This window comes from Bos indicus, chromosome 5 (genome assembly GCF_029378745.1).
Source record: "Bos indicus isolate NIAB-ARS_2022 breed Sahiwal x Tharparkar chromosome 5, NIAB-ARS_B.indTharparkar_mat_pri_1.0, whole genome shotgun sequence".
Taxonomy (NCBI): domain Eukaryota; kingdom Metazoa; phylum Chordata; class Mammalia; order Artiodactyla; family Bovidae; genus Bos; species Bos indicus.
In genome coordinates, this window is record NC_091764.1 from 99,022,994 (window position 1) to 99,042,446 (window position 19,453).

The 19,453-nt window shown below is 38.1% G+C and overlaps 1 protein-coding gene across 1 annotated transcript in view; it reads left to right on the forward strand.

The window, feature by feature from the left end:
• The window catches only part of LOC109558577 (C-type lectin domain family 7 member A-like), a 54,922-nt gene extending 36,670 nt beyond the window's left edge, over window positions 1-18,252 (forward strand). The window contains exons 4-9 of the mRNA XM_070788741.1: window positions 649-762; window positions 7,967-8,062; window positions 9,726-9,875; window positions 11,527-11,666; window positions 12,519-12,625; window positions 17,570-18,252. Coding sequence (XP_070644842.1) covers window positions 649-762; window positions 7,967-8,062; window positions 9,726-9,875; window positions 11,527-11,666; window positions 12,519-12,625; window positions 17,570-17,714 — 752 coding nt within the window. The 3' untranslated portion in view covers window positions 17,715-18,252. The remainder of the gene's footprint in view (window positions 1-648; window positions 763-7,966; window positions 8,063-9,725; window positions 9,876-11,526; window positions 11,667-12,518; window positions 12,626-17,569) is intronic.
• The last annotated feature ends 1,201 nt before the right edge of the window (window positions 18,253-19,453 follow it).

Here is a 19,453-nt window from a genome sequence, read left to right on the forward strand (position 1 = left end):
CAAAAACAATTAGTTGTGTTTTATTTAAAAGTAAAGGTTAAGTGCTTACTGAGATGTGGAACTGCTGATTATATATTTTTGGAGCAGTACAATGATATCCCTCTTGACTAGGTCTCAGACATTTTCTGGGCAAAACATAGTTACAGTCATCTTGGAATTCTCATTATACCCCTTTACTCCTCCTCTATTTAATAGAAACTTACTACAGGCAAGATCCTCAGCACATTATACATATTAACCCATTAAGTTCTCATAGCTAATCAATGAATTAGAGCCTGTCATTATCTTCATTTAAAAAAAGAAAAAAGAAAGAATTTAAATAACTTGCCTAAGTCACATAAATAAGTGATAGAACCAGGGTTAAACCTGGAAATCTTGGTTCTGGAACTTATGCTCTAAAATGCATGCTGAGTCTCTTTGTATCTTGACCAGAGATGTTGCCAGATTCTAAAATCTGGATAAGCAAACCTGAGAGTGGGTGGGGCTGTGGGGGTCAATCTGTGCTCCTGATGGTCTGGGGAACAATGTGTCTTCCTTATACCAACACATCTCACCCTGGTCTCTGTATTTTTTCCTCTGGGATAATGATTATTCCTGCAATTGTCTCAATATGCTAATTAATGCTGAGGACATTTTTATTCTATGAAGCAACACAGGATAACAGGTTAAAAAGGCCTCACAGGAATGCAGAATTTCATTCTCAGCCTCAGATCCAAACAACTCAACAAATACAAAGAATTCCTGAACATGACAGAAAGAAAGGTATGTGCAAGATTTTAAATTTCCATCATGCTCTGAATGTTAGACCATTGAGAATTTTTCATGATCTTTTAGGAAACCATAGAGAACACCAGAATTATTATTGCAGCTAAATTTTAATGTGTCTTCTACTAGAGAAAAATGCTCTTTAATCCTATTTATTCAAACTACGCAGTGTAGAAGTAATTATCTGGATCACCTCATTGGAGATTTTGAGGGCACTGTGGAAGAGAGAATGGCTTATTTCTTGCAGAAAGCTCAGGGTTTTTCTGACTTCCAGGAATCCAACAGATAAGTATTCTAGACTAAACTTGAGAATATTTCTCTTAGAAAAATACCTATTTTCCTTTAAAATAGTACCTCACTTCAAGTTATCATCATAAGAAGTTGGGGGCAAAGCTCAATGCATTTTGTAGTCAGAACTGGGTTTTAACATATTCCGTCAATAATTAACAATGTAACTGTCAACTTAAAAAATGCACAATATGAGAGTTTCAAGTTAAGTTTTATTTGAGGCAAAATGAGGACAGTAGCTGAGGAGAGAGCACCTCAGATAACTCTGAGAAATTTCTCCAAAGAGACAGGAGGAAGGTCAGTATATATATGATTTTTGTGAAGGGAGAGTATGTGCAATCAGGCACATATTTTCCCAGAAGGTTTCTGCTAATCTCATAAAGATTTTACTGGTCATGAGGAACAGTCATCACTATGAAGGATTTTAGTGCTTTTCTAGATAGGAGGAGACAGAAGAATTGGGCTTATAAAATCAGCTTCTAAAAATATCTGACTATCTGAAGACCTGTTTTGCCAGATCTCCCTCCCCACCCCCAGCCACCCCAGAGCACAGAGTGCCTCATTTCTGCTCTCCACCCTGAATTCCTTTCAGGGAGTGTTGGAAGTCAGCAGCTGCAGCTGTACCAAATTTAATCCTTATAGAGGTAGATGCCAACAAGTGCCAATTTGTAGCTAACCTAACAGTAGGCCAGTTACCTAATTACCAGTATCTACACCTCGGTTTCCTCATCTGTAAAGTAAGAATGGTAACAGTCTTAGAGTGATTGTTGGGACTAAATGAGATTATAAAAACCATTCAGTTCAGTTCAGTTCAGTCGCTCAGTTGTGTCCGACTCTTTGCAACCCCATGAATCGCAGCACACCAGGCCTCCCTGTCCATCATCAACTACCGGAGTTTACTCAAACTCATGTCCATCTAGTCAGTGATGCCATCCAACCATCTCATCCTCTGTCCTCCCCTTCTCCTCCTGCCCCCAATCCCTCCCAGCATCAGAGTCTTTTCCAATGAGTCAACTCTTCGCATGAGGTGGTCAAAGTACTGGAGTTTCAGCTTTAGCATCAGTCCTTCCAATGAACACCCAGGACTGATCTCCTTTAGGATGGACTGGTTGGATCTCCTTGCAGTCCAAGGGACTCTCAAGAGTCTTCTCCAACACCACAATTCAAAAGCATCAATTCTTTGGCATTCAGCTTTCTTCACAGTCCAACTCTCATATCCATACATGACCACTTGAAAAACCATAGCCTTGACTAGACGGATCTTTGTTGGCAAAGTAATGTCTCTGCTTTTTAATATGCTATCTAGGTTACCACATGATAACCTTTCAATTTTTGAGAGTTACTATTAATTAAATATGCAATTATATATAAAGAATACTCCAAATAATACTTTCTTCCCCAAACTACACATTTTTCTTGAGGTATGGAAAAGAATAAATTTCTACCAGGACAATTTCCACACAGTCAATTTCTCAATTTGTCCCTGAGTGATTCACTCAACTAATTAAAAATATTTTTCAGTAGTATGTGTCTACTTTGAGTTACTGTGCTAAAGGGAGACCAGTCAGAGGACTTCTGTGATAGTTCAGACTGGATGTGACTGTGACTTGCCTGAGCAAAATGAAAGCAAGACATAAGATCAGGGTGCCTTTAACTTCCTACATGCTTCTTTCTTCAGAGGGCTTTCTAGGACCTAGAGTGTGCTCTCCATTTCTTTCCTTCTCCATTGCCATAGTCAGGAATTTCTCCTTTAGCCTGTTTTTCTTAAGATTTTTTTTTAAGTGTACCATTTTTAAAGTCTTTTATTGAATTTGTTACAATATTTCTTCTGTTTTATGTTTTGTTTTTTTGGCTGTGAAGCATGTGGGATCTTAGTTCACTGACTAGGAGTCAAACCTGCAGCTCCTGCATTGGAAGGCAAAGTCTTAAACACTGGACCACCAGGGAGTCCTTCCCTTAGCCTCTTTTTCTTTTTTAAATTAATTTATTTTTTATTGCAGGATAATTGCTTTACAGAATTTTGTTGTTTTCTGTCAAACCTCAACATGAATCAGCCATAGGTATACATATATTCCCTCCCTTTTGAACCTCCCTCCCATTTCCCTCCCCATCCCACCCCTCTAGGTTGATACAGAGCACCTGTTTGAGTTTCCTGAGCCATACAGCAAATTCCCATTGGCTATCTATTTTACATATGGTAGTGTAAGTTTCCATGTTATTCTTTCCATACATCTCACCTCCTCCTCCCCTCTCTCCCCCTCTCCCCGTGTACATAAGTCTATTCTCTATGTCTGTATCTCCACTGTTGCCCTTTAAATAAATTCTTCAGTACCATTTTTCTAGATTCCATATATATGTGTTAGAATATGATATTTTTCTTTCTCTTTCTGACTCACTTCAGTATGTATAATAGGTTCTAGGCTCATCCACCTCCTTAGAACTGTCTCAAATGCATTCCTTTTTATGGCTGAGTAATATTCCATTGCTATGACCAGTGTATTCTCTTCACAGAGCTCTATTAGCCTTTGCCCTGCTTTATTCTGTATTCCAAGGCCAAATTTGCCTGTTACTCCCGGTGTTTCTTGACTTCCTACTTTTGCATTCCAGTCCCCTATAATTAAAAGGACACTTTTTTGGGGGGGGGTGTTAGTTCTAGAAGGTCTTATAGGTCTTCATAGAACTGTTCAACTTCAGCTTCTTCAGAGTCCCTGGTCGAGGCATAGACTTGGATTACCGTGACATTGAATGGTTTGCCTTGGAAACAAACAGAGATCATTCTGTCGTTTTGGAGATTGCATACAAGTACAGCGTTTCGGACTCTTTCGTTGACTCTGATGGCTACTCCATTTCTTCTGAGGGATTTCTGCATGCAGTAGGAATATATATGGTCATAGGAAGATATAATGGTCATCTGAGTTAAATTCACCCATTCCCGTCCATCTTAGTTCACTGATTCCTAGAATGTCGATGTTCACTCTTGTCATCTCCTGTTTGACCACTTTCAATTTGCCTTGATTCATGGAGGTAACATTCCAGGTTCCTATGCAATATTGCTCTTTACAGCATCGAACCTTGCTTCTATCACCAGTCACATCCACAACTGGGGGTTGTTTTGCTTCAGTTCCATCCCTTCATTCTTTCTGGAGTTATTTCTCTGCTGATCTCCAACAGCATATTAGGGAACTACCAACCTGGGGAGTTCATCTTTCAGTGCCCTATCTTTTTTGCCTTTTCCTACTGTTCATGGGGTTCTCAAGGCAAGAATACTGAAGTGGTTTGCCATTCCCTTCTCCAGTGGACCACAACTGTCAGACCTCTCCACCATGACCTGTCCATCTTGGGTGGCCCCACACGGCATGGCTTATTTTCATTGAGTTAGACAGAGCTGTGGTCCATGTGATCATATTGGCCTGTTGTCTGTGATTGTGGTTTCAGTCTGTCTGCCCTCTGATGCCCTATCTCAGTGCCTGCCATCTTACTTGGGTTTCTCTTACCTTGGACGTGGGGTCTCTCTTTATGGCTGCTCCAGCAAAGCACAGCCACTGCTCCTTACCTCCGGTGTGGGGTAGCTCCTCTTGGCCACCACCCCTGGCCTTGGGCCTGGGGTAACCCATCATTGCCAACATCCATTGGATCATTGAAAAAGCAAGAGAGTTCCAGAAAAATATCTATTTCTGCTTTATTGACTATGCCAAAGCTTTTGACTGTGTGGATCACAATAAACTGTGGAAAATTCTGAAAGAGATGGGAATACCAGACCACCTGATCTGCCTCTTGAGAAACCTATATGCAGGTCAGGAAGCAACAGTTAGAACTGGACATGGAACAACAGACTAGTTCCAAATAGGAAAAGGAGTACGTCAAGGCTGTATATTGTCACTCTGCTTATTTAACTTATATGCAGAGTATATCATGAGAAACGCTGAGCTGGAGGAAGCACAAGCTGGAAACAAGATTGCCGAGAGAAATATCAATAACCTCAGATATTCAGGTGACGCTACAGAGGAGAGTGAAAAAGTTGGCTTAAAGTTCAACATTCAGAAAACTCAGATCATGGCCTCTGGTCCTATCACTTCATGGCAAATAGATGGGGAAGCAGTGGAAACAGTGGCTGATTTTATTTTTCTGGGCTCCAAAATCACTGCAGATGGTGATTGCAGCCATAAAATTAAAAGACGCTTACTCCATGGAAGGAAAGTTATGACCAAACTAGACAACATTTAAAAAGCAGAGACATTACTTTGTCAACAAAGGTCCATCTAGTCAAGGCTATGGTTTTTCCAGTGGTCATGTATGGATGTGAGAGTTGGACTCTAAAGAAAGCTGAGTGCAGAAGAATTGATGTTTTTGAACTGTGGTGTTGGAGAAGACTCTTGAGAGGCCCTTGGACTGTAAGGAGATCCAACCAGTTCATCTTAAAGGAGGTCTGTCCTGGGTATTCATTGGAAGGACTGATGTTGAAGCTGAAACTCCAATACTTTGGCCACCTGATGCGAAGAGCTAACTCATTGGAAAAGACCCTGATGCTGGAAAAGATTGAGGGCATGAGGAGAAGAGGACGACAGAGGATGAGGTGGTTGGATGGAATCACCAACTCAATGGACATAGGTTTAGGTGGACTCTGGGAGTTGGTGATGGACAGGAGGCTTGGCGTGCTGTGGCTCATCGGGTCGCAGAGAGTTGGACGTGACTGAGTGACTGAACTGAGTTGAACTGAATATTCCATTGTGTATATTTACCACAACTTCTTTGTCCATTCATCTGTCCATGGTCATCTAGGGAGCTTCCTTGTCCTAACTACTGTAAATAGTGCTGCAATGAACATGTGTCTCTTTTAATTTTGGTTTCCTCAGGGTGTATGCCTAGGAGTGGGATTGCTGGGTCTTATGGTGGTTTCATTCCTAGTTTATTAATGAATTTCCATACAGTCTTCCATAGTGGCTTTATCAATTTACATTCCCATCGATAGCGCAAGAGTGTTCCCTTTTCTCCACACCCTCTTCAGCACTTACTGTTTGTAGACTTTTGGATGAGGGCCATTCTGACCGGTGTGAGGTGATATCTCATTGTAGTTTTGATTTGCATTTCTCTAATAATGAGCAATGTTGAGCATCTTTTCATGTGTTTGTTAGCCATCTGTATGTCTTCTTTGGAGAAATGTCTGTTTAGGTGTTTTTTTCCCACTTTTTGATTGGGTTGTTTGTTATTCTGGTATTGAGTTGTATGAGCTAATTGTATATTTTGGAAATTAATCCTTTGTCAGTTATTTCATTTTCTATTATTTTCTCCCATTCTGAGGGTTTTCTTTTCACCTTGCTTATAGTTTCCTTTGCTGTGTAAAAGCTTTTACGTTTAATCAGATCCCTCTTGTTTCCTTTTGTTTTTATTTTTGTTACTCTAGGAGGTGGATCATAGAGGATCTTGCTTTGATTTATGTCATCAAGTGTTCTGCTTATGTTTTCCTCTAAGAGTTTTATAGTTTCTGGTCTTACATTTAGGTCTTTAATCCATTTTGAGTTTATCTTTGTGTAGGGTGTTAGGAAGTGTTCTAATTTCATTCTTTTGCTTGTAGCTGTCCAGTTTTCCCAGCACCATTTACTGAAAAGGCTGTCTTTGCCCCATTGCATATTCTTTCCTCCTTTGTCAAAAATAAGGTACCCATAGGTGCATGGGTTTATTTCTGAGTTTTCCGTCTTGTTCCATTGGTTTATATTTCTGTGTTTGTGCCATTATCATACTGTCTTGATGACTGTAGCTTTGTAGTATAACCTGAAGTCAGGAAGCTTGATTCCTCCAGCTCCATTCTTCTTTCTCAAGACTGCTTTGGCTATTTGGGGTCTTTTGTGTTTCCATATGAACTATGAAATTTTTTGTTTTAGTTCTGTGAAAAGTGCCATTGGTAATTTGATAGGGATTGCATTGAATCTGTAGATTGCATTTGGTAGTATGGTAATTTTCACAATATTGATTCTTCCTACCCAGAAATATGGAATATCTCTCCATGTATTTATGTCATCTTTGATTTCTTTCATCAGTGCCTTATAATTTTCTGTGTACAGTTCTTTCATCTCCTTAGGTAAGTTTATTCCTAGATATTTAATTCTTTTTGTTGAAAGGGTGAATGAGATTGACTCTTTAACTGCTCTTTCTGATTTTTCATTGTTAGTATATAGAAATGCAAGTGATTTCTTCCCTTAGTCTTTCAGTTGAATCTTAACTAGGTCTTAATTGACTATAGTAATTAGTATTTCTTAGCTCTATGTTTATTTACTCAGAGACACTCTCTTACTATATCCCTCCTCTGAATATCAACTAGGAAGGGTTCCAGTAGTCATCTAAATTTTAAAAACAATATTTTTGTTATTGGTGTTTTTCTTTTCTATCTTAGAAGTAATAAGATTTACAAGGAAATAGGAAGTGGCAACCTACTCCAGTATTCTTGTCTGGAATATCCCACGGACAGAGGAGCCTGGAGGACTATAGTTCATGGGGTTACAAAGACATGACTGAATGCACATGCACAGCTCCAAATAAGGGAAATACCATGCATATTGTAAGCAAGATAAGAAATAACAGATTGGTGATTTTAAAAAAGTAAATGTTACTTGGAAAGAAAAGAAAAAATTACATCCCTTCCCCTCATTTCCTTTGCATCATCAAATAATGTTTAAATTGGGAGCACCAATGATTTAAAAACAGAGGCAAATACTTCTAATAGATGGTAAGTTTTTTTTTTTTTTTCCTTAATAAGTGAAATGATACTCCTGTGAACCGAATGGGTTACAATAGCTACTTCGTGCCAGTGCTAATTCATTCTTAACCTGTATGCTTTTGTGAGACAAAAGCTCAGAGAATATTACCTAGATTGTAGCCTTGTGGCACTTTATCTTCAGTTTACACATTCTTTTGACAGTGTTCCAAGCAGCATCTTCTGGACGTATTATAGCAGTAATACTAGGAATTATATGTGTCATCCTTTTGGGAATATCAGCATTTTTTGCTACTAAGTGTAAGTATTCTACAGAAACTTCATTCTTTTTTTTTATTTATGTTTTTATTGGAGGATAATTGCTTTACAGAATTTTGTTGTTTTCTGTCAAACCTCAACATGAATCAGCCATAGGTATAATACATATATCTCCTCCCTTTTGAACCTCCCTCCTGTCTCCCTCCCCAATACAGCAAATTCCCATTGGCTATCTATTTTACATATGGTAATGTAAGTTTCCATGTTACTCTTTCCACACATCTCACCCCCCACTCCCCTCTCCCCATGTCCACAAGTCTATTCTCTATGTCTGTTTCTCCATTGCTGTTCTGTAAGTAAATTCTTCAGTACCATTTTTCTAGATTCTGTATAGGTGTGTTACAATATGTTAATATGATATTTATCTCTCTCTTTCTGACTTACTTCACTCTGTGTAATAAGTTCTAGGTTCGGCCACCTCAGGACTGACTCAACTCCATTCCTTTTTATGGCTGAGTAATATTCCATTGTGTATATGTACCATAACTCCTTTATCCATTCATCTATCAATGGACATCTAGTTTTCTTCCATGTTCTAGCTATTGTAAACAGTGCTGCAATGAACAATGGGATACATGTGCGTTTTTCAATTTTGGTTTCCTCAGGGTATATGCTTAGAAGTGGGATTGCTGGGTCATATGGTGGTTTTATTCCTTTTTTTTTTTTTTTAAGGAATCTCCATACCATCTTCCATAGTGTTTGTATCAATTTACATTCCCACCAACAATGCAAGAGGGTTCCCTTTCCTCCACATCTTCTCTAGCATTTATTGTTCATAAACGTTTTGATGGCAGCCATTTTGACCAGTGTGAGGTGATATTCCATTGTGGGTTTGATTTGCATTTCTCTAATAATGAGTGATGTTGAACATCTTTTCATTTGTTTGTTAGCCATCTGTATGTCTTCTTTGGAGAAATGTCTGTTCAGGTTTTTTTTTTTCCACTTTTTTATTGGGTTGAGAAACTTCATTCTTTATGTTAAATTTTATCTAAACATTTTGTCTTTTCCTAAAAGGAGAGTTAAGGGGGGGATGATTTGGGAAAATGGCATTGAAACATGTATAATATCATATAAGAAATGAATTGCCAGTCCAGGTTCGATGCAGGATACAGGAAGCTTGGGGCTGGTGCAGTGGGATGACCCAGAGTGATGGTATGGGGAGGGAGGTGGGAGGGGGGTTCAGGATTGGGAACACGTGTACACCCGTGGTGGATTCATGTTGATGTATGGCAAAACCAAAACAATATTTTAAAGTAATTAGCCTCTAATTAAAATGAATAAATTTAAATTAAAAATAAAAGGAAAATAGAGAGATTTGAAGCCAGAAAGCCTGGGTTCTAACTTTTCAACAAACTAATTGTATGTCTCTTCTTTATTAAATAAGAATAATAAAAGAGAAATAAAAAAAAAAAAAAAAAGAATGAACTATGTTGACATTTGAAGATTTCACTCTCTCATACAGTTTCTAGAATGTGAGAAACAAAATTGAAATTATGGGAGAAGATTTAAATTTTTTTTCTGATTTATAATATTATATATATATTTTCTTCATTTTGCAAATGAAAAGTTTAGTGTAAAAAGTTTATATTTTACCTGTTAAACTAACTGTCTAACTAACTAACTGTCTTCTGCTGATGATTTTCAGATTTTCAAAATTCTTTTAATTATCAGAACATGTTGGATAGTGACCCGCAGGAATATGATCAGAACATGTTGGATAATGACACGCAGGAATATGAGAAAGCCAGGACTCCTATGAAAAATAAATGCTTTTCAAAGGATTGGTTAAACTCAGGTATGTAGTAACATACAAGCACTCATAATTAAAAACTGGTATAATGACTTATTGCTAGGCAATCTCCATTTTATTATTAAACTCATGATCTACAAAAGTGAAGTATGGTAGAGATATTTTTTATTCAAGAAGATACAATTTCTTGCCACATGGTTTGCCTGCATCTTTGAACTGTAGATAATCAAAATTTAGTAGTTTCTGTTTATTGGTCTGTCAGTTAACTGACTTTGCAAATAAGAAATGAAATAACTTTTGAGTTTCTTTAAGAGTCATATCAATCAGCAAAGGAAATCTTTCAGTGCATTCAATTTAGTATGGATAAGATATAGTATAATTGCTTAGTAGTTTCCTACTTCTTTATAAGACAATATTTTCCACTGATCCCTTGTGAAATGGTACTGTCTTATGTCACTTCCCAGGTGGCTCAGTAGTGAAGAATCCACCTGCGAATGCAGGAGATGTGGGTTCGATTGTTGGGTTGGAAAGATCTGGAGAAGGAAATGGTCACCCATTCCAGTATTCTTGCCTGGGAAATCCCATGGACAGAGGAGCCTGGCAGGCTCCTTGGGGTTGCATGGGGTTGCAAAAACAGTCGGGTAAGGCTTAAGGGACCAAATAGCAACAACTGTCCTGTGTATCACTTTGCTAACTCAAGTCCCTTGAAACATATCCCAACTCCTGACTTGGTCATATGGGTAAAATTTACCTTGCAAGCAATCCCATCCTATCTCTCAAAGTCATGGATAACCTGAAAATTCAGAGAGCTTCCCTGAAGTTTCTCCAGGTCAACAGTCAATTCAATAAGACTCTTATCTATATCCATCTACTAGTTTTGATAAGCACTCTGGTGGGACTTTAACTCTCTGTGTGTTTTGCTTACCACTAGCAACTAGTTGCTTAAAATATTCTTGCTAGAATATAATTTAGTTACTTTGGTTTTGTCTTCTATGAAAATACTTTAAAGATGCTTTTTTAGTAACTTTATTTTTTGTTCTTACATTTTTCAGATGGTAAAATTTGATGGGTAGGAGAAAGGAGAAATGGATTATTTTCTTTCTTTAAACTAATAATTGCTGTTGTTGTGGTTTAGTTGCTAACTTGTGTCCAACTGTTTGTAACCTCATGGAGTGTAGCCCACTAGGTTCCTCTGTCCATGGGATTTCCCAGGCAAGAATACTGGAGTGGATTGCCATTTCCTCATCCAGGGGAATCTTCTTGACCCAGGGATCGAACCCGTGTCTCTTTTGTCTCCGCATTGGCATGCTAATTCTTTACCATCGACCCACCAAGGAAACCCAAACTAATAGTCACCGTACTTTGATGAAGCTAGAGAGTTCCTGGAGGAAAGCATTGTTAGTATTGATACAAAAATTAAATATCAAAAGCAATACAGTTTTTGTGCTCTTAAATATTTCCTACTCTTACATTCATGTCCTGGTGCCCATGGCATCTTGGAGAAAACTTTGCAGAAAAAGAAAAGTACTCTTTCCCTCTGAACGACAGATACGTTATTTTGCATTTTGAGTTAGCAGTGATGTCCTCAGAGCTCATGGAAAGTAGTAAGTCCTGTAGAGCTGGGAAGGATGTCTGGAGCAAAACTTTCCAGGAAGAGAATTAGACTAACTTAAAAACTTTTTTTTTTTTTTTAAAGAAAAGTACAGGAACAAATGGTCTTGCTGTGAAGAGAAATGCTACTATTTTTCTGACATAGATAAAACCTTCGAAGAGAGTCGGAAATTCTGCACCAACCAGGGCTCTCATCTGCTGAAGATAGAAGATGAAGATGAACAGGTAATGAGTTCTGAAGTTGTAAATTTTTCCCATTTTTTTATATGCAAGGAGAAAATTGCTAAAAATTTTTAAAGAACATCTGAAACTCATGTGTTTGTTAAATGACAATAACTTGTCTTTTGAAGTCAAATAGAAAACTTTGTAGTAAATAAAAAGAATCCCTTGTTGGTGGGAATTACAGTGTCTCAATTTTAGTTTTGTCTCAGAAAAACATTAAGCTCTGGTAATGATGCTCTACATCTGCTCTAGGAAGGAAACTGAGGTTTCTGAACAAAAAGGCATCTCTCATGAAACCATTATGGGAGTTGCCCTTTTTTCATGTTTCTCTGTTCTGAAGTCCTTTAATAATAATGGATCTTTTAATATGTTGATACTTTTGGCACACATTGGAGTGGGTAGCCCTTCCCTTCTCCAGGGGATCTTCCCAACCCAGGGATCAAACCCGTGTCTCTTGTGTTTCCTTCCACCAGGGAAGCAGAAGGAATGATTAGACAGTAATAAATAGTCCTAATTGAAAATGTAAAAAAAAGATTTTGGTAAAAATCATAATTGTTTATCTTCACATTATTTTCTTTTTATTTTGTATCGGGGTATATAGCCAATTAACACACAATGTTGTGGCAGTTTCAGGTGAACAGCAAAGGGACTCAGCCATATATATACATGTATCCACTCTCCCCCTAACTTCTCTCTCATTCAGGCTGCCACATAACATTGAGCAGAGTTCCATGCTCTAGGTCCTTCTTGGTTATCCATTTAAAATATGGCAGTGTGCGTTCACATTATTTTCATTTTTTATTGTTAAAAAAAAAGACTAGGGATTAAATTACACATAGGGTTCTTCCTTCACAGAACTTTGTTCAGTCTTTGGTGTCTTATTTTTATTGGATTGGATTATCTCGAAAAGGAAGTGTCAGCCCCTGGATGTGGGAAGATGGTTCTTTGATACAATATAAACTGTAAGTATCCAAAACACTTGAAAGCTTCAGTTTACTTGTTAACTATGGAAATGAATTGCACAGATAAGTTTCATTAAGCAAGATTTTCTGACCTCAAGAGCAATTCTAATTTTAATTTTGTAAAACATCCTTGGCATTACAAAAAACACTGCTGACTTCCATGTTTCTATACTTGTATTCATGCAGTTTCCTCAACCAGTAATACTTTCAGTTAAAATTTGTTTTCTCTTTGAAGTCATTCTTGGTCTCCTGCTTTGAAATTCGTTCCCCTTTTATGCTCCTAATTAGCATTTCCTTTTCTTTACCATCTCACATCCAATCTAAAATATTCTGTCTCTGACCTTTTGTTAATCCACAGCACACAACACATAATACTCGATGGTTGCTTCAGTTCAGTTCAGTCACTCAGTCCTGTCCGACTCTTTGTGACCCCATGAATCGCAGCACGCCAGGCCTCCCTGTCCATCACCAACTCCCGGAGTTCACTCAGACTCATGTCCATCGAGTCAGTGATGCCATCCAGCCATCTCATCCTCTGTTGTCCCCTTTTTCTCGTGCCCCCAATCCCTCCCAGCATCAGAGTCTTTTCCAATGAGTCAATTCTTCACATGAGGTGACCAAAGTACTGGAGTTTCAGCTTTAGCATCATTCCTTCCAAAGAACACCCAGGACTGATCTCCTTTAGAATGGACTGGTTAGACCTCCTTGCAGACCAAGGGACTCTTAAGAGTCTTCTCCAACACCACAGTTCAAAAGCATCAATTCTTCGGCACTCAGCCTTCTTCACAGTCCAACTCTCACATCCATACATGACCATTGGAAAAACCATAGCCTTGACTAGACGGACCTTTGTTGGCAAAGTAATGTCTCTGCTTTTCAATATGCTATCTAGGTTAGTCATAACTTTTCTTCCAAGGAGTAAGCATCTTTGAATTTCATGGCTGCAGTCACCATCTGCAGTGATTTTGGAACCTCAAAAAATAAAGTCTGACACTGTTTCCCCATCTATTTCCCATGAAGTGATGGGACCAGATGCCATGATCTTTGTTTTCTGAATGTTGAGCTTTAAGCCAACTTTTTCACTCTCCTCTTTCACCTTCATCAAGAGGCTTTCTAGTTCCCCTTGACTTTCTGGCATAAGGGTGGTGTCATCTGCATATCTGCTGCTACTGCTGCTAAGTTGCTTCAGTCGTGTCTGACTCTGTGCGACCCCATAGACGGTAACCCACCCATCCCTGGGATTCTCCAGGCAAGAACACTGGAGTGGATTGCCATTTCCTTCTCCAATGCATGAAAGTGAAAAGTGAAAGTGAAGTCGCTCAGTCGTGTCCAACTCTTTGTGACCCCATGGACTGCAGCCTACCAGGCTCCTCCGTCCATGGGATTTTCTAGGCAAGAGTACTGGAGTGGGGTGCTGTCGCCTTCTCCCTGCATATCTGAGGTTATTGATATTTCTCCCAGCAATCTTGATTCCAGCTTGTGCTTCTTCCAGCCCAGCGTTTCTCATGATGTACTCTGCATAGAAGTTAAATAAACAGGGTGACAATATACAGCCTTGATGTACTCCTTTTCCTATTTGGAACCAGTCTATTGTTCCATGTCCAGTTCTAACTGTTGCTTCCTGACCTGCATACAGATTTCTCAAGAGGCAGGTCAGGTGGTCTGGTATTCCCATTTCTTTCAGGATTTTCCACAGTTTATTGTGATTCATACAGTCAAAGGCTTTGGCATAGTCAATAAAGCAGAAATAGATGTTTTCTGGAACTCTCTTGCTTTTTTGATGATCCAGCGGATGTTGGCAATTTGATCTCTGGTTCCTCTGCCTTTTCTAAAACCAGCTTGAACATCTGGAAGTTCATGGTTCACATATTGCTGAAGCCTAGCTTGGAGAATTTTGAGCATTACTTTACTAGCATGTGAGATGAGTGCAATTGTGCGGTAGTTTGAGCATTTTTTGGCATTACCTTTCTTTGGGATTGGAATGGAAACTGACCTTTTCCAGTCTTGTGGCCACTGCTGAGTTGTCCAAATTTGCTGGCGTATTGAGTGCAGCACTTTCACAGCATCATCTTTTAGGATTTGAAATAGCTCAACTGGAATTCCATCACCTCCACTAGCCATCCAAGATGGGCAGGTTATGGTGGATGGTTGCTTAACAACTTAAAAATTATCAATATGGATATTAATGAATTTTATAGACATAAATAGAGGGTAGCTGGAAATGTAGGGTTTCAGTGACTAGTTGCTGTTGTTGTTGTTTTAGTAGCTAGGTTGTTGTGACTCTGAGATCCTATAGCTGACACTGTAGCCCTCCAGGCTCCTCTGTCTGTGGGATTTCCCAGGCAAGAATACTGGAGTGACTTGCCATTTCCCCCTCCAAGGGATCTACCCAATCCACATATCAAACCAGTGTCTCCTGCATTGGCAGGCAGATTGTTTATTGCTTAACCACCAGGGAAGCCCTCAATGACTAGTTCCATGGTCTAAATCAAATATCTTCACTGTTTATCTAGATTTCATCACTGTCTAGCAAAGCCCATTTCATATTACAAATAATACACCATTAAGAAACAATCTGAAAATGAATTGGGTTGGACTCAGTGTGCTATGTTTTTCCCCATTTTTCATGATGTAATTTTCTATGATAATTTTTAAGATTATATACATGCCCCCCCGACAGATACTATTAATAAATAAACTAAAAAAGTCTTAACAACTACAAGTGGCAGAGATGGGCTGAGAACTAGGTCACCTACTTCTGAATTTGGTCCTTTTTACACTACACTAGTATTTAGAGTGCCTTTTATTTGCTGTAATAAAGATTTGTTCCAAATTTGCAGTTAATCACATGAGATGCACTCTTTTATATTTCTGCACATTTGCACATACTATATCCTTTATCTGGATTATCTGTAGTTCCACTCTTCATCTGGTTAAATCCTAATCATTAATTTATTTTATTTTTAGTTGCTTGGTAGCTCAGTCAGTAAGGAATCTGCCTGCAATGCAGGAGACCAGGGTTTGATCGCCAGGTCAGGAAGATGCCCTGGAGAAGGAAATAGCAATCCACTCCAGTATTCTTGCCTGGAAAATCCTATGGACACAGGAGCCTGGTGGGCTATAGTTCATGGGGTCGGAAGAGTTGGACATGACTTATCGACTAAACCACCACCACCATAGTTGCTTTACGATGTGCTGTTAGTTTCTAATGTACAAAGAAGTCAATCAGCAACATATATACATAAATCTCACATAAACACAAATTCCCTCCTTTTTGGATTTCTTTTCCATTTAGGTCACCACAGAGCATTGAGTAGGGTTCCCTGTGCTATACAAAAGGTTCTTATTAGTTACATATTTTATACATAGTAGGAATAGTGTATATATGTCAGTCCCAACCTCCCCATTCATCCCACCCAGCCCCCTTTCCCCTTTGGTGTCCATATGTTCGTTCTCTACGTCTGTGTCTCTATTTCTACTTTGTAAATAAGATCATCTTTACCAATTTTTCAGATTCCATATATGTGTGTTCAGTTCAGTTCAGTTCAGTCACTCAGTTGTGTCCGACTCTTTGTGACCCCATGAATCACAGCACGCCAGGCCTCTCTGTCCATCACCAATTCCCGGAGTTCACTCAAACTCACGTCCATCCAGTCAGTGATGCCATCCAGCCATCTCACCCTCTGTTATCCCCTTCTCCTCCTGCACCCAATCCCTCCCAGCATCAGAGTCTTTTCCAATGAGTCAACTCTTCACAGGAGGTGGCCAAAGTACTGGAGTTTCAGCTTTAGCATCATTCCCTCCAAAGAAATCTCAGGGCTGATCTCCTTCAGAATGGACTGGTTGGATCTCCTTGCAGTCCAAGGGACTCTCAAGAGTCTTCTCCAACACCACAGTTCAAAAGTATCAATTCTTCAGCGCTTAGCTTTCTTCACAGTCCAACTCTCACATCCATGCATGACCACAGGAAAAACCATAGCCTTGACTAGATGAACCTTTGTTGGCAAAGTAATGTCTCTGCTTTTCAATATGCTATCTAGGTTGGTCATAACTTTTCTTCCAAGGAGTAAGCATCTTTGAATTTCATGGCTGCAGTCATCATCTGTAGTGATTTTGGAGCCCCCCAAAATAAAGTCTGACATGGTTTCCACTGTTTCCCCATCTATTTCCCATGAAGTGATGGGACCAGATGCCATGATCTTCATTTTCTGAATGTTGAGTTTTAAGCCAACTTTTTCACTCTCCTCTTTCACCTTCATGTACAATATATATACGTGTTGTTTTTCTTTCTGACTTTCTTCATTCTGTATGACAGTCTCTAGGTCTATTCATGTCTCTGCAAATGACCTGATTTCATTCTTTTTTATAGCTGAGTAATATTCTATGGAATATATGTACTGTATCTTGTTTATACATTTCTCTGTTGATGGACATTTAGGTTATTTCCACATCCTGCCTACTGTAAATAATGCTGCAATGAACATTGGGTGCATGCATCTTTTTGAATTATGTTTTTTTTGGGGTCACTAATTTATGAGATAAGTATATCAGTTATTTATTTGTGCGTGCATTGATTTAATCATTCATAAAGTATGCATCACATTCTATGCAGGGATTCAGTCAGCTAAAATCTTCCCACATCAAAACTGTGTTTCTTGGCAAACTCTTTCCCCCTTGTCTGAGTTAGAAGCCACTCTTCTGTGCCAAATAAATGCATCTTTCCCTCTCTTTGTGTAAACTCTTTGAGGACAGAAATAGATTTACTCTGTATCTACATTCCAGAATCTTGGTAATATGATAATATTTTAGAAATGTTTGTTAAGTGAATAAATAGAGAGATAACTAAACGTATAACTCCCTTCTTGTCTATAGTAGTATATCTACTGGAAATATGATTTATGTCTGAATATTAGACTCAATTTTTATTTTTCCCCTCTTTAACAGAAATCTGTTGAATTCAAAAATAAACAACAACTGTGCATATGTCACAGCAACCAAAGTAGCTGCCACAGTGTGCACCAGGCAGTTTTTCTTTATTTGTGAGAAGAATTATGCTAGTGTTGATCTCAAACTATCAGAAGATAAATGAAGTAGTCGACATTCTGGTGCATCCGTCTGTTACCTGCAAGATGCAAGTAAATGTTGTGTTCCTGACACTGGCTGTTTGTTAATTGCATATGTAAGATAACTTGTAAATTTGATATAGATGCTTTAAATGTTGGAGATTCATTTGCATGGGGAGGGGGGTTGACAAGCACCTTCTTTGACTTGATTTCAAGTGGAATTAATTTTGATGGAAAGATGAAGATTTAACTCAGAAACTATTAGTAATATTCTTTTCCCCTCTATTTTGGCCGAATTTTCCTGCAACATATGGTATCCCTCATATATATTGTGAAGAAATAGGCCATACACTGAGCTATTTTTTAACTGATGTTCAGGAAATCAAGATGAAACATGATATGACTATGTACATCCATTTTTATTTTTCTGAGAAGTATATTTGTACTTTCAGAGAGGATGAGTTATTTCTGCACTTCCACTTTATCACTTTTAAAATTGAAGATTTTTACAATTAATGTAAGAATTCATAGTTGAAAAATAAAAAATATATATATAAAAAAATAGAAGCACGTTGAATAAAAACTGATTCCATAATCCTTTCTCCTGATTTTTTGCCTTTCCAGTTACACTGTTAACATTTGGATTCTATCTTTCCAGACAGTTTGGCTAACGTTTTGCTGTAGATACTGTTGCATGAAACTTTATTACATATACATCTCCGTGAATGTATTTGAATATTCTATAAAGTAGAAATAGAGAAGAAAAACTTCCATGTCAAATAGTATGCATCTTATAAATCCTTAAGTATAGATACTTTCTGCAAAAGCTTTTAATTAGTAGCCACATATACAATACATGTATACATTTCTTCAAACCCTTACTAATATATTACATTATCAATTTTTAATAGGCACAAATGTTCTTTTATTGTTTTAACTAATACTTCCACATTATCTGTGAGACAGAGCACCTGTTCTGTTACTTATTTGTCAATTATTCCATGCGTGGCTATTTTATTTTCTTTATTCATTGATTTTCTATTTGTTTGTCTTCCTCCTTTTCTTTACTGATTATAGAAAGTAATTATAGATTACTGATTATAGAAAGTACTGATTATGTCTTTTTGTATTTTCACTTGGTATATTTTCATTACCTTTCAACTTAGTTTTTCATGATTTTTATCTTATGTATAATATATAAGACAATATTTTTCTTTTTTATTATTTTATTTTATTTTTTCTTTTTTATTAATTTAGTTAATTAATTTATTTTACTTTACAATATTGTATTGGTTCTGCCATACATTCACTTGAATCTGCCATGAATGTACATGTGTTCCCCATCCTGAACCCCCCTCCCACCTCCCTCCCCATCCCATCCCTCTGGGTCATCCCAGTGCACCAGCCCTGAGCACCCTGTATCATGCATCAAACCTGGACTGGTGATTTGTTTCACATATGATATTTTACATGTTTCAATGCCATTCTCCCATATCATCCTGCCCTCACCCTCTCCCAGAGTCCAAAAGACTGTTCAGTACATCTGTGTCTCTTTTGCTGTCTCACATACAGTGTTATCATTACCTTCTTTCTAAATTCCATATATATACATTGGTATACTGTATTGGTGCTTTTTTTTCTGGCTTACTTCACTCTGTATAATAGGCTGTAGTTTCATCCACTTCATTAGAACTGATTCAAATGTATTCTTTTTAACGGCTGAGTAATATTCCATTGTGTATATGTACCACAGCTTTCTCATCCA